This window comes from Oryctolagus cuniculus, chromosome 8 (genome assembly GCF_964237555.1).
Source record: "Oryctolagus cuniculus chromosome 8, mOryCun1.1, whole genome shotgun sequence".
In the NCBI taxonomy this organism is placed as follows: Eukaryota; Metazoa; Chordata; class Mammalia; order Lagomorpha; family Leporidae; genus Oryctolagus; species Oryctolagus cuniculus.
The window spans coordinates 9635145-9650837 of record NC_091439.1 but is presented as its reverse complement, the minus strand read 5'-3'; the positions used below and the strand labels follow the sequence as shown (position 1 = coordinate 9650837).

Below are 15693 nucleotides of genomic sequence, written 5' to 3'. Positions count from 1 at the left end.
AAGGTCAATGTGAAAAACTCCATTGTTGGAGCACAAAGGAGGCTTACCTTTCGCAGAAAGTATGCAGACAGGGGAGAACCTTGGGATTCTTGTACCGTTCCAGGCATATACTGCAAATCAGAAACTGCTTGTCAATCTGGCGCACGACGGGGCTTGGGATGCTGGCGCCTTCACTGGCCATCCTAGACCACTGACATGGGGGGCCGGCTGTCTTTGACCCTGCACGCTGCTGCTGTCAGACAGAAAAAAGGAAAATATGTAATAATTTGTAGAGGCAAACCAGTCACTGGCTCTTTCAATATAGGTGCTGCTTTATAATACAGTAGTGGTTAATATCAGCCATCTCAACCTGACCATCGCCAATCCTCATTGTGGTACAAGGATACAATGAGATGCTTGTTGTTTGTTTTATACAGCAATAAAATAAGCACACGATCACCATGCATCAGAACAAAGAGGCTGTTCTGGGAACAGGTGTTTGGCACAGCAGTTAAGTCACCTGTGGGGACACCTGCATCCCTGGCTTGAGTTCTGGCTACTTTGCTTCTGATCCAGTCTCCAACTAATGTACACCCCGGGTGACAGCTCAAGTACTTGGGTCCCTGCTACCAATGTGGGAGACCCAGACTGAGTTCTGGGCTTCTGGCTTTGGCCTGACCCATACCTGGCAGTTGTGGGCATTTGGAGAATGAATCAGTGGATGGAAGATCTTTCTCCATCTGTTTCTTTGTCTCTCTGCCTTTCAAATGAAAAGATGAAGAGGGAGGAGGAGGAGAAGGAAGAGGAGGGAAGATGTGTCATATAAAGAGGTACATGGGGCTGGCACTGTGGTGTAGCAGGTAAAACTGTCGCCTGCAGTGCCAACATCCCATATGGGTGCCGGTTCAAGTCCCGGCTGCTGCACTTCCGATCCAGCTCTCTGCCATGGCCTGGGAAAGCAGTAGAAGATGGCCCAAGTCCTTGGGCCCCTGCACTAGAGTGGGAGACCTGGAGGAAGCTCCTGGCTGTGGATCAGTTCAGGTCCAGCCATTGCAGTCATTTGGGGAGTGAACCTGCGTATGGAAGACCTTTCTCCCTGTCTGTCTCTCCTTCTCTCTCTGTAACTCTGACTTTGAAATAAATAAATAACTCTTTAAAAAAAAGTAAAGAGGTACATATGCTATGTTTCAAAGCAGTGGTGGCTGAAGGAATAAATACTTATATGGCTATGGTTGTGTCTCCAGCTGTGACCATATTTTATTCCATGTTTGCCTTTTATATTCTTATTAAATTCATTATGTTCTTCCAGTTGTCATACTTGAAGGCATCAGATTATGCCACCCCAACATAGGACACTTTGGCATTAAGAATTAATTTGAACTGAAAGCTACTGAGAAACAGCAGACACCAGGAGAGCTCTTTGTCCTCCTCCATCTGTCTAAAAGCAGGGCACCAATGTCCTTTTTGTAAAGGAAGCCTCCATTTTTAAAAATGCCCCTCTCTCTGATACCAGGAAAAGACTTAATCGAGAATACACACATAAGTCTGACACCAGCTTTGCTAAACAAATCTGTCTGCCACACACTTCCTATTCCTCTTCCCACAATTCACTGCCCCTCAGAGTCTAAACCCCTCCTTCCTTTGTCTCATCAATTCTCCACAATTTATCACTTCTTGTTAAAATGGTATATAGGTCTCCAGGTCTAACCACATCTTTGGGTTTTCACTCCTTTTCTGTCAAGTCCCTGTTCCTGTAAGATGCAGAAGATTAACATCAATAAAATTCTTGTCTCCTTTTCTCCTGTTAATTTGTCTTTTGTCACTTTAATTCACAGGTTCCAGGGACAAAACTTTTTTTTTTTAAAGATTTTATTTATTTATTTGAGAGGTAGAGTTATATATAGAGAGATGGAGAGACAGAGATAAGGAAAGGTCTTCCATCTGCTGGTTCACTCCTCAAATGGTCACATGGCCAGAGCTGAGCCAATCCGAAGCCAGGAGCCAAGAACTTCTTTTTGGTCTCCTATGTGGGTGCAGGGAACCAAGCACTTGGATCATCTTCTGCTGCTTTCCCAGGCCATAAGCAGAGAGCTGGTTTGGAAGAGGAGCAGCCAGGACACTAACTGGTGCCACACGGGATGCTGGAGCTGCAGGCCGAGGCTTAGCCTAACACACCACAGCCCCAGCCCCCAGCCAAACAACTTAAAAGGACCAAAGGAGAGCTTCTCATCTTTTACACCCTATTATGTACGATGGTGATAACTAGAATTTTTTACTTAAGAACATCATATGTGGTTCAGAGAGTTTTCTACAGAACCAAACGTTTGCAGATTTGAGTCTAAGTTGTATCAGCCATCCCCATAGTTGTAAAGAAATGTCCACTGAGATTCATGCACGGGCATTTGCAGGACCAGATGAAGTGAATTAATTGACAGAAAGTTTCAAAATGTCAGGGATCATTCCAGAAAAGGAAAACACCTTGGGCAACAGAGAGGAAGCAAAGAGATAAGGGAGGGGAAAGTCACAACATAAAACTCTGCTTGAGGAAGGCATTTGACTCAGTAATTAAGACAATGTTTGGGACATCCACATCCCATAACCAAGTGCCTGGGTTAGAGTCCTGGCTACCCCAACAATTCAGCTACCTGGTAAAGCACACCCTGGGAGGCAGCAGTGACGACTCAAGTAATTGGCTCTCTGCACCCTTAGGGGAGACCTGGATTGAGTTCCTGGCTCTTGGCTCCAGCCTGGTCCAGCCCCAGCCCCACCTCTGGCTGTCATTTGGGGAATGAAACAATGGATAAAGGGTATCTCTGGATATCTCTGTCTGTCTCTTTCTACCTTTCAAATAAGCTTAAAATATTTTTTTATTTTTAAAAACCCTACTCCATTTACAATTTACAGAAAGAACTCGTGGCTTCGATCCTAAAAAGGAAAACCAAAGCTGAGCTAATTGGTAAGGTACCCATAGCCGTCCAATTCCCAGTGGAATACTCTTTAAAACAAGAAAAGATTTATTTATTCATTCAGAAGGCAGTGTGACAGAGAGAGAAGGAAAGAGACAGAGTGAGAGAAAGATCTTTTACCCACTGCTTCATTCCCCTAAATGGCCGCAGCAGCTAGGGCAGGGCCAGGCCAAAGCCCAGGAGTCTGCAACACCATCCTGGTCTCCCCTGTGGGTGGCAGGGGCCCAAGGACTTGGGCCATCCTCCGCTACTTTCCCAGACACATTAGCAGAGGGCTGGATCGGACGTGGAGCAGCCGGGACTCGAACCAGTGCTCATCTGGGATGCTGGCCTCATAGGCCACGGTTTAACTGATTGCACCACAATGCCAGCTCCAAACTCGTGATGATGCCATCTTCAAGACTAATCTTCAGTATGACCTTGGTAGGAGGTAATATTATTATTCCCATTTTTTGGATTTAAAAAAACAGACTCTGTCAAGAGGTTTGCCAGAATATAAACTCAGGTGTGTCTGTCTCTAAATCCATGGACTTTCCACTCCCTAAATCATCATCAGGCCTGACCCTTGTGTTTTATGAAGGCTGTACTATGGGGGGCTGAAGCTGTGGTGTAGTAGGTTAAACCTCTGCCTGTGGTACCAGCATCCCATATGGGCGCTGGCTTGAGTCCTGGCTGCTCCTCTTCATATCCAGCTCTCTGCTATTTTTCCTAGGAAAGCAGTGGAAGATGGTCAAAATGCTTGGGACTCTGCACCCACATGGGAGACCCAGAAGAAGCTCCTGGCTCCAGATTGGCCCAGATCCAACCGTTGCGGCCATTTGGGGAGTGAACCAGTGGATGGAAGACCTCTCTGTCTCTGTCTCTCTTTCTCTCTGTAACTCAGCCTCTCAAATAAATAAATAAATAAATCTTTGAAAAAAAAAAAAAAAAAGGAAGGCTATACTATGGAAGCTTGGATGCTTTCATTTGGCCCGGGACCTGTGTTTGAAGCTGGGAAACACAACATAGTGACAGAATCAACAATTCTATGCTTCTAAAAGAAACACTCTTTTCAAAATCTTAATGACAGTTCTTACTCTCCATCAAATCACCAAATGTTTTGAAAAACATTTCAACTTGTATTAGGAAAATTGTTGTGTATTTGAATACAGCCATATAGATGACACCCCTACTTTCCAACCCTTTACCTTCTGCATAATTTCACTACAGGGCATGAATAACAGACGGGCAGAAGCTGGGGAAAGCACCTGCACCTGAGCAATGCCACACTGGGCGGAGCTCTGCATGAACAGTGTGGCTGGGAGGGGTCTGCTGGGCTGCACGGCGTGTGTCTGCAGAGAGCCAGAGCGGGGAGGGCCATTCAGTGATTGGGTTACGTGCAGCCCCCGTCTCAGGAGAACCGAGATGTTGGCTCACTGTCTGCCCTTTTAAACACATCCTTATGACGTCAGCACAGGGGAGGGGTGGATTTGCCTGTCCTAGAGATAAGGAAACCCAAGCTGAGGGTTTGAATGAGCAGCCCAAGGTCATGCAGTAAAATCAGTAAGTCAGAAAGCTCTGATTTCACGTTTTCCTTCTTACCCGATAAGCAAGGATACCTAATCTGAAACAAGTTTAACGCTTTGCTGAGGGGTGTGTGTGTGTGTGTGTGTGTGGTCTTCTAAAAATGACAGGGTGCTCACCCTGGCAGCAGTAAAATGTGAATGATCCAGAGAAGATTGGTATAGCCCATGTACAAGGATGGTATGCAAGGCTGTAAAGTGGTTCATTTTTTCCCCCTAAAATATGGTATTAACTTTTCAATTGAAACCAATTAAAAATAATTTGATTTTGAATAGCTTTTAAAGTTTGTCACATTATCCTTTGAAATAATCATAGCCACACTAAGTTTGAAGTAGGCAAAGAGAAAACATCATTTCCTCTTTTTATTAACCTTAGAAATTGTGATTTGAGGCAAGAAAAACATCTGTCTTAATTGAATGATACATGGCACTTTAAAATATGTGGGGGGAATAGGCCGGCGCCGCGCCTCAATAGGCCAATCCTCCCCCTGTGGCACCGGTACCCCGGGTTCTAGTCCCAGTCTGGGCGCCGGATTCTGTCCCGGTTGCCCCTCTTCCAGGCCAGCTCTCGACTATGGCCCAGGAGGGCAGTGGAGGATGGCCCAGGTCCTTGGGCCCTGCACCTGCATGGGAGACCAGGAGAAGCACCTGGCTCCTGGCTTCGGATCAGTGCAGTGCGCCAGCCGCAGCAGCCATTGGAGGATAAACCAATGGAAAAGGAAGACCTTTTCTCTCTGTCTCTCTCTCACTGTCCACTCTGCCTATCAATAAGTAAATAAATAAATAAAAGTTTAAAAAAAATATGTGGGGGGACAGGGACAGGAGTTTGGTGCAAAAATTAAGACGCCACTTGGGGCGCCCATATCTCACGTCAGAGGCCTGGGCTTGGATTTTGCTCTACTTCCCATTCCAGTGTCCTGCTAATACACACAGGCAGCAGCAGGCGATGGCTCAAGTACTTGGGTCCCTGCCACCCATGTGGGAGACCCAGATTGAACTTCCAGCTTCTGGTATTGGCCTGGCCCAGCCATGGCTGTGCTGGTACTTGGGAGTGAACCAGGGAACAGAAAAACTCCGTCTGCCTTTCTCTGTCCCTCGGCCTTTCAAATAAAATGAAATAAATAAATGAATGAAAAACTAAAAAATAACTTTATTTTGGGGCTACTTTTAAAACAATCCATGCAATAGTTTTTTCCTTCATAATAAACATTTCCATGAACTTTTTGAAGACCCTTCGTATATGTTGACTGAATGAAATTTCGAAAGGTGCTATTTTTATGCTTTAAAGATGAAAATGAAAACATTTCAGTCTAATTTTATGATAGTTATGCGGATAAGGGCAAATCTTTGATAGTATCCTTCATGGACATGGCAAACTAATGACCTCCACTCATCAACACTGACAGAAAATCACAATATCACAACTCTGTCACCAGTGACCTGCTGAAGGCATCTGGGTGTTTTAGAACTCCCAGGAGCGACACAGAAGGCTTCCACCCCCACAGACCCCCAGGATAGCGCAGCGGCACACCAGGGTGGGCCTTGGGGAGGAGCCTGAGTGCTTTTGGATGTTGACAGAGGAGAAGGCGGGAAGAGCCATTTTTAAAAGACATTCATAGTCGCAGGGAGTTCGATGTGGACATTCACCCGCCTAAGAGCTTTCACGTGGGGAGAGGAGCTCCTGTTCCAGGGAGGTGCGGCGGTGGGGGGCCTGGTGTGCGCTCCACTCTGGGTCACCTGCTCGGTCCCGCCTTTCTCTTGGCCCCAGTTTCCCTGCCCTTGCTGTGTTTTCCTCCATAGCACTCACTGGCCGCCTTCTCCTAGGCCCTCATGTTTGCGACCCCCTCAAAGTTCCTTTGTGGAAGTCTGAGCCTCCAACGTGATGGGATTGGGAGGTGGGGCCTTTGGGAGCACCTAGCTGAGGGTGGTATCACTGCCCGTGGGAGAGAAGGAGGGACAGTGCCTTCTTGCTCGCTCAGCTCCCTGACACGGAGGTTACAATGAGGAAAGAGCCACTAGACTCAAAACCCAGAAGAGAGCTCCCACCTTGCCTTCAGATTGCCGGCTTCCAAAACTGAGTCAACGCATTTGTTTTGCTTAAGCTACCCAATCGGGTTGTATCAGGCTGAACTTGGAACCCTCCCCTCCCCGTGAGACACAGGCAGTATGTCATTTATTCTCCATGTCGTCTTTCTACCCCGGAACCCCCTGCTTCAATACAAGGTTCACGTGACCCGGGGTTTTGTCCGATTTCCCATTGCAGGAGTTCCAGCACCCAGCACCGTGCCAGGCACATGGTGGACACTGCTTATTTTTTTTTTTTTTTTGAATGAATTAAACCAGTGACCTGTAACGTGGAAGTAGATTTGGGCACAGCAGCAGGAAAGAGCGGCACTGCTGAATTCTACCACGGAGAGTATTGGCGTCACTTGATGTCAGACATTCCCCGCCTTCCGTGTGATAGTCCAAATATTAGCAACAGCAGCCGTCACCCAGACAGTAAATCTCAGTGACACATTTTAACACGTTCCAAGTGCAGGAAAGGCAACTGGGAGCTACTGTGAACACATGTGCATGGAAGCAGGCGTCTGAAAAGCTGGCGCATCGATCCTCATTAATGGGGACTTGGCAATAGACACAGCTTGTTGTTGGGGGAAAAAAAAAAACAATGCAGCCATCACAGAACCCTTGGGCACAGGGAAATCTGGCCCCAGCACTCCCTCCCTCGCAGCATCTCTGGCGTTTGTCCTGGCCCCTTTCCCAAATCTCCTACGACTTGGGGGAAATGACTGTCCCCATGGAAGAGAACTTGATAGCGGGAGATGAAATGGGAGAAAAATGCCAGTGTCCACAATTCTGAGATTTAGACCACAGTTCTCACCCCAAATTATACCGCTTAGCTCAAAAGACTACCCAAACTCTCTGCTGCTGACACTGAGTGAGGAGGAGCAGGAACGGAGAAAGGAAGCGAAAAGCCACAGCGAAACCACCCTGGAGTTGGCAAAACTTGTCCGGCTTGTCTAGGGAACACAGTCTGGAAACAGACGCCAGGATTCCTCTGAAAAGTGAGAATCTAACATGTGATTTGTGGGCAAACGTCAGCGTGCTTGATTATACATCATCCTAGAGGAACCCAATTCCATGTCTATCGTGGTTCACAGCATTCTGAGGTTGCTGCTCTTTTTTCCACTTCAGTTGAATCAATAAATTAATATGTTGGGGGGGGGGCGGCAGCATCATGGCACAGGAGGTTAAGCTGCCACCTGTGTTGCCAGCATCCCATATGAGCACCAGTTCTGGCTGCTCCACTTCCGATCCAACTCCCCGCTAATGCTCCTGGGAAAGCAGTGGAAGATGGTCTAAGTGCTAGGGCCCCCGCACTCATGTTGGAGACCTAGATGGAGTTTCAGGCTCCAGGTTTTGGACTGGCCCAGCCTGGGTCATTGCAGCCACTTGGGGAGATGGAAGATCTCTCTCTCTCTCTCTCTCTCTCTCTTTCTCTCTCTCACTCTCTGTTACTATGCCTTTCAATTCAATAAATAAATATCTAAAAATGAACTCTCTTGGAACAAAGACAATGATTCAGTCATGCAAAAAATCAGCTTCCCAAGCAGATGCAAATGTCCTGGTACATTTATAACAGGAACCATGAGGGTTATCCGTAACAGATGACAAGCTGCCTTGACCTGCCAAGACAGGCAGCAGTTAGAGCTCAAGCCACAGGCTAAAACACAATTCAAGAATCAAGGTGCTCTCAATGGCTTTACATTATGAGCCTACTGCCAGTCACCTGCAGTTGAACTTGCAATGTTACTAAGGACTCAACCAGAAGAATGAAAAGAGGACAGTCTTCCATGACATTAAAACAGGGTGACCCATTTCCAGTTAATCAAGCCACTATCCCAGATGGCCCTTTGGTAAATTAGAAGACTGGGTGCATTCTCTTTCCTGGTGGTGTATGTGTTGTGTGCTTGTGTTCCTGTGTTGTGTGTATCTGTGTGTGTGTCTGGGGAGAGGGAGTCAGGAGTCACCCACTTGGACTTCTGTCTCCAGGCCAGGACCTGCCCAGACTCTCCAAGGTTCTCATATTTCCGTGGCCTCATGGATGGCAGCTTCCCTAGGTGTGTAGGCTTTCACCACGTGGAAGTTAACTTGCAAGCTGCACCTCCAACTTGTCTTTACGATAGGTGTGCCTGTTTCTCCTGCCTTTTTGCTTAGGATCGCTAGATAGTGAGAAGTCCTCCTGCAGTAAGTTCTTCAGCTCTGCCTAAGTTCCAGAAGCCTGTGTCTGTGTGATAGTGGTAAGTGGTCAGGCTAATTGACACTCACCTTACAGAACTGTGGGGTGGTCAAGGTGAGTGGGGTCTCCTTGCCCATACATGCATCACTTGCCAAGTCTTCCTTGTTCACTTTGGGGATAATACAAAGAGGATGAACACTATAGGACCACAAGAAGGGCAGGGGCACCTAGGGCCACAAACCCCAGGGATCAGTTCTGGGAGTTGGGAGAGACTTGTAAGAAGGAGGAAGAAAAACTAATTTCCCATTAGAATTCCAAAAGACACAAGCTTATTGTAAACCCGTTTTCACTCCAGCAGTATTGAAAGCACTCTTTCATGCTGCTGTTGACAAATAACACAAAGCATTGAATGGAGAATATGAAGGCAGAAGAGGGTGAAGTTTAAGAGGAGAGACAGACCAGCAAACAAAACCCAGGAACACACGTTTCCCCCAGTGATGATGGCTCAATACTTAGCTCATTTGTTCTTGCTCTCTGATCTAAAACTCCAAATGTGGGAGTAAACCTGTTCAATTCAGACAAACTGCACAGCAAAAACATTCAAAGAACCCTAATAACCTACCCACTATAGAGTGACACTAAAATCTTACATATGCAATGAAGGGACACAGATGACATCAAACATTAAAAAAAATTATAGGTGTGTGCAGATTATCATTTTGCCACAATTTAGAAGCAATTGTTACATGTTTTGGAAGACAGAACTACGATAGTAAATAATTTGGCAGTAATGATTTAAAGTTTGAAAGTCTTTCCTTTCTGTGTATTTCAGTAACACTGGTCATGAGAATCTTCATGTTGATTTTATAGGAGAGAGAATGAACTGTCTAACACAGTCTTAGAAATTAGCTTAGTTACATTCTTAAAGATTGCTACATACTTAGGATTCTTTTCTATTTAATAAAGACACATAAAAGAAAGTCATGAGTTAGAAGAAATTAACACCTTAAAAATCCAAATGAATATTTTTGTTTCTTAATAAGACAAAGACTGGCTGTTTTTACTTTATTTTACAAGCATCCAAATCCGGTGATCTTTTGTTATCACATGCGTTTTAAAATCTGAAGTCATGTCAGGATTATCCCGTTGACTGTGTCAGAAAACGTGTCTAGGTTTTATTCTCATATTTAAACATGTGTAGGCTAAGTATGCTGCATTCATACATCTTGAATCAGAGGGCACTTTTACATTCAGCTCTGTTTTAACCTTTCCCACGCAACTCGCTACTGTCTTTCTAGGAGGGGACTGGAAAGAAATACTTAGGGGTTTGGGAAGGGCTAGGGCAGATGCCTGAGACAGAAAGCTGCTTTCTAACACCACAGCACACAGGAAACTTCTCATTGTGTGCTCGCCGGCTCACAGGGGAGGGGTGTGCGTTATTTAACATGACAGTGGGTTACAAACAGTGCTGCCCAAATGTCTGCCCCCAGATACTGAAAGACACCAGAAAATAGGCTCACCTAGGCAGAACTGCAGCTTAATACTTAAAAAGCAATTTAATAATCTGGGTGAACAAGCAGCTCTCCTTGCACATTGTACATTTTTCTTAACCTCCAACAATTTATTCACGAGCAGTAAAACTGCCATCATGCAATCGAAGCCAAAGCAATAAACTGGTAATTTTTAAATGTCTCATCTCCATTCTGAAGCTATGACATGGAAACCATCTTTTCTTAAGACAAAGATACTTTATCTTTTGGTTCAGGAATCCATTTATTAACATTCAGTTTTTTGTTTAAAACAACCTTCCGACTTGCTCTCCAATCCCCTAAAATAAGGAATAAAGACAGGGTGGGCAGACTTTCAGAAAAAGCTCTACACAGAAACAATACTTGCGGTTTCAGGAAGCAAACCTAAGGGCCAACTCAAGGGTTTTTTTTCCTTCCCCCTTCTGTGCAATGCTACCATTGAGCTCCACCCAGATTTGATTGCACTTCAAAGGCAGGGAGAAATTGTCAGGGGAAAAAAAAAAAAAAAAAAAAGCAAATCATTGACTGCATATCTGTCTGCCAGCCCTCACTGGCATTCAGCATGCAGAGGGTCCAGTCATGCATTAATAATGAACGGGTCTCCAACGGTAACTGACAGCCCTGGAACTCAACCCCAGGGTTCTCCAACAGAGGGTGGGTGGGGGAAGGGTCGGAGCCAGGGAGGAATCCTGCAAATTAAATATCTCATCCTCATTTTTCTATCCAACAGAGCTAAATATTCCTCTCTTTAAAACAGGCCAAGATACACACGAAAATAAAGACTAGTAAAAAAAAAAAAAAAAAAAAAAAAAAAAAAAAGAACCCAGAGAGATTGCATTAGAACTTCCTAAGAAAAATCTCTCATGACTTTCTCCCCCGACTTGTTAAATCTGGTGTCTTTGTTTAGGCAAAGAGTGAGTCCCCTGCTATTTTATAGTTACAGAGCATGCAGCAGCACCGAGAGAGGGAAGGGGAGGAGGGCCGATAGAACAGAAAAAGCAGGGAGACCTACCCATTTCTGCAGACAAACAGATGAACCACCAGGAAAAGGATGAGACCCTCCCAAGCCTGTCGCTGCAGCCCCATGGCAATCCAAAAGAACAATGCACATTTCTGCTAGCGACTCAAGTTTAGAAGCACCATGCAAACAGACTGGTTAAAATTCCCTACCATGCAGTGCAGCCATCATCAGAAGCCCAGCATATCTTCTGCTCTAAGTAGTGATGTGCCAGCTCATGAACAGAACAGAAGAAGAGAAAAATGGAGGAAACCAGAGAAGGCTCAGGAGGCAGCAATGTTCCCGGGTCATTAACAAGTGGGAGACCCCCTTCGGCAGTCACACCGATCCATCTTTATCTTACAGAACATCTCGCTCTCACTCAGCGTCTGTTGAAAAGACTGCAGCAAACCAAGCAAGGGATTATGGGATGGGGATGCAGCAGCGAGCCGCGCTGAGATTCGCGGGTGGCTCGCTTTCTCCTCTGAGTCAGCAGTCAGCTGTTGCCACGCTCCCGAGCCCAGAACGCGGCAGCCGGGTTAGCCCGGGGCTGGCCGGCTGCGCTGCGACCCTCGGAGCGTGACGCAGGGCCAGGAGGGCGAGCGCACACCCCCACGGGGACTAGTTTGCATCTGGAGGCGTGCCGGGGGTGGGTGCGAGAGCACACGCTGACTGAAGAGACAAGCAGGCAGCTTCCCTAGGTATCTCGAGTTGCCGGAAACACAAAAGTAAATTCTAAAAATGCAAAAACTCCAGTCTCTACTGCCCCTCCTCCTCTCAGTGTTTTCCCAGAAAACGGTCTATGAAATACAGAGCCACAGGCCAAACATGCAAACGACATTTCTCTGCTTTCTGTGGTTCCAATCATTACTCAGAAAACAAAACAAACAAAAAAAGGTACATTAAGTTGATTCAGGGGATAACCAGATTCTGTTCTTTTTCTGATGATGCTTTCAGTTAAAGGTTGGGAAATTTGACATACTTTACATATACTTATAGCTTGATTTCCTAGTCATTCAATTAAATTTTAAAAGGCATTAATAACATAAAATTATAAGCACGTAGTTAACTGAAAGTGAGTAGGTCCTCTTATGACAAATAATATATTTGAATTAAAAAATCTTACATATATTAGAATGGAATTCATAATCATTCTCTTTTTTACAGAAATAAAGGCAGGCAATATTATTGTGTTCTATTTGGTGGTCAGTTACTAGCTTAGTATATTTTTTAAAGATTTATTTATTTGAAAGGCAAAGTTTCAGAGAGGGAGGGAGAGACAGAGAAAGGTCCTCCATCCACTGGTTCGCTCCCCCAAATGGCCACAAAAACCAGAGCTAGGCCAGTATGAAGTCAGGAGCCTGAAACTCCATCTGGGTCTCCCCTGAGGGTGGTAGGGGCCCTAGCACTTGGGCCATCTCCCACGGCTGTCCCAGGCACATTGGCAAGGAGATGGATCAGAGCTGGAGCAGCTGGGACTCAAACTGGTGCTGTAGCTTTATCTGCTGCAACACAATGTGGGCCCCAGTCAGTTACCAGTTTAAGAGTGATGATTAATAATTTTTATTTAAGACTATGCATATTTATCACATTTGTTCCATGTAGTCAAGCAGTGTCTTGAAGATGCAGTTCTGAAGAGCAGTGATGGTTATCACCTGCGGTCACAGAGAACCAAGGAAATCAACGCACCCTGGAAATGCCAATTTTACATGCCTTTTTGGTGGCACCTTTGGCCATCACACCCTTCCTTGCCTGACCCTCACAGCCCTATGCAACCACCACTCCACTTCCTGTCCCTACAGATCTCCCTGTTGTGGACCGTCACACAAATGGTGTCAGACAGCATGTGGCCATCTGAGTCTGGCTGGCTTCACTGTGCTTCCAAAGTTCGTCTATCTTGTAGGACGCATCAGTATCTCATTCCTTTTGATGGCTGATCCACCGCACGGATGTAGCACCTTCTGTTCATTCATTGATCAGTTAATGGACTTTGGACTTATTTGGCTATTCTGAATAATATCACTGTGAATATCTGTGTCCAAACTTTAGTCTGGACATACGTTTTGCTCTAGAATACTTTAATTAGGGAGGCCAGTGTTGTGGTACAGCAGGTTAAGCCACCCCTTGACATGCTGGCCTCCCATGTGGGAGTGCTTGTTAAAGTCGTGGCTGCTAAACTTCTGATCCGGCTTCCTGCTGATGCAGCTGGGAAGGCAGTGGTAGGTGGTCCAAGTATTTGGGCCCTAGCACCCATGTGGGAGAGCCAGATGGAGTTCCTGGCTCCTGGCTTTGGCCTGGCCCAGACTTGGCATTGCTGTCACCTGAGAAGTAAGCCAGTGGATGGAAGATTTCTCTCTCTCTCTTTCTGTGTGTGTGTGTGTGTGTGTCCCTCTCACTCTGTCTCTCTGTTTTTCAAATAAATAAATGTTTTTAAAGAACAGTTTATTTAGGACCTAACTCCTACAGGCAGTTGGGCTGCCCCCACTCGGTTTCATAAAGATCTCCTCCCAAGACAGGCCATCACAGGGGTGTCTGGTTTGCTGGGATAGGGGTGCCCTCTTCCCATCCTGCTGCTGGGCCCAGCCCAAGCCAAATTCCTCGAATGCTGACCCCTCCCCCAGCACATCCTTTCTTCTGACCTTCCTCCTTCTCTTCCTCCCACAACCCAAATTCTTGGCATGTACAACTGGAACAAGTCTCTGTTATCAGAAGAGGATGGAGAAGTCAGAGAGATTCTTGGTCTTGTTGCTGGGTTGGTAGACAGAGAAGGTTCCCTTACTGGTTCAATCATTCATTCCAGAGAACACTGTTGAGTATATATTCCAGGCACTGAGTAGCCATTGAGGATGCAAAGAAGAGTTGAATGTTTTTTGAGTCCTTAGGAAGGTTAGGCTATAGCGTGGGAGATGGATCAGTAACCAGGAAATTGCAACGTGGAGTGGAGAGCATTTGAGAGCAAGAGAACATGGATACTTTGGGTGCCCACACGTGGGCTATGTTGGGCTAGGGTGAGGTGGGGGCACATTTAAGGCACAGAACACAGCATAAGCAAAGAATAGCTGCAGAGTGGGGTGAAGGTGGAACAACTGGGGGTCATATTTGTTTCTTATCTTCCATTTGGAGTTGGGAATTCCTCCTCTGTGGAAATAGGATTATACAGGCTGGTTGTGTTCCAAATACCCTTATCATTATGTCTTGGCTATTGTATGGATTACAACATGGGCTTTCAGGGCTTGGCTGGGAACCTAGCAATCACAGTTTACATTGCTTATTGTCGGACAATTCGCAGGCAACAGCATCTTCTCCTTGGTATTCCTGGCCACAGGTAGATGGTGGTAGTGGTCGATGGTGTGTTTCTCAATGAGCTGGAGTTTTCCTAGATTAAGACCTCAAGGGGCCAAATGTGGGACTTGAGGAGCAGAGAGGAGCCTAAAATCTTTGGGATTAAGGCTGCTGCACCCCCTGCTGAGTTCTTGGAGCTGTCTTGCTCCTCTCCACTGTTTCCCCCTGGCCTTAAAGGTCATCAGCCAGTTTGACATGGAAAGCATACAGACAGTGCATATGCATGAGAAAAGCCTATAAGTGCTAAATTAGGTGTGGCAGGATCCTGGGAGCAATCCAAAACTGACTGACTAATCCAAAACACTTTATATACAGTCTACCTATGCCCGATGGAGGAAGTTTCCTGCAGAAAAGAAACTCTTTAGGATGGCACGCAGGGCACTTTATGGTCTAGTCGCTGCCTTTCTCATTGTTTCTACCTCCTGCCCTCTCCCATTGTACCCCAGCTCCTAAGACATTCATCATGAGCTTTTTAGCAATGGATCCCAGCAAAGAAATGGTACCAGTCCCTTCCCCGGAGTGGTAGGGTATGCCCGTGGAAATGTAAAGGGGTGCTCCTGGCTGTCACTGTGTGTGTGGGTGAGGGGAGGCTATACTACTAACACTGAGTGCCTGGGGGCAGGCTTGCCAAACACCTGCCAATACATGGCTGGGAGAGTTTCACACAGGTCCTTGGTCTCCTCATATTGTCCATAGCACCCTGTGAGAAACACCCATGTCTAGGTTTAAATAGCATTTGTTCTGCCAGGAACCGCTCATCTTCTCCTACTTCCTGCCCTTGGTTAACTCCTTTGACTCCTCCAGAGCTCGGCAAAGCCACCACCTACTTTGAGGATAATTCTCTGACTCTTCCTTCAACATCCAGACCCTTCTACCCCCAAACCAGATGGGGTAGCACTCCTGTGTGCTCCAAAGCACTCTTGCATGAAAACTGCTGAAGAGTCCATCTTTCTCCTGTATCTCCCCACTTCTAGTGCAATACCCATCACAAAGTAGGTACCAATAATGAAAGAATGACAAAAACTCCTGGAAAGATGAGTATGACAAATTATGACATAAAGGTAAGAATCTGTCTCAG

The 15693-nt window shown here is 46.0% G+C and overlaps 1 protein-coding gene and 1 non-coding gene across 10 annotated transcripts in view; one reads left to right on the top strand and one right to left on the bottom strand.

The window, feature by feature from the left end:
- The window catches only part of TRIM2 (tripartite motif containing 2), a 183991-nt gene that overhangs the window by 65780 nt on the left and 102518 nt on the right, over positions 1 to 15693 (bottom strand). For 5 of the 9 annotated variants that reach the window (XM_070047374.1, XM_070047378.1, XM_070047377.1 and 2 more), the window contains exon 2: positions 48 to 232. In XM_070047374.1, coding sequence (XP_069903475.1) covers positions 48 to 181 — 134 coding nt within the window. In that variant the 5' untranslated portion in view covers positions 182 to 232. Of the gene's footprint in view, positions 1 to 47; positions 233 to 11446; positions 11888 to 15693 lie in introns of those variants that run through there. The other 4 variants (XM_070047372.1, XM_070047375.1, XM_070047376.1 and 1 more) reach the window with 3 other exon arrangements.
- LOC127483331 (U6 spliceosomal RNA) lies at positions 4615 to 4720 on the top strand. Its single transcript, XR_007909527.1, has one exon. It is a non-coding gene; the product is annotated as a U6 spliceosomal RNA (small nuclear RNA).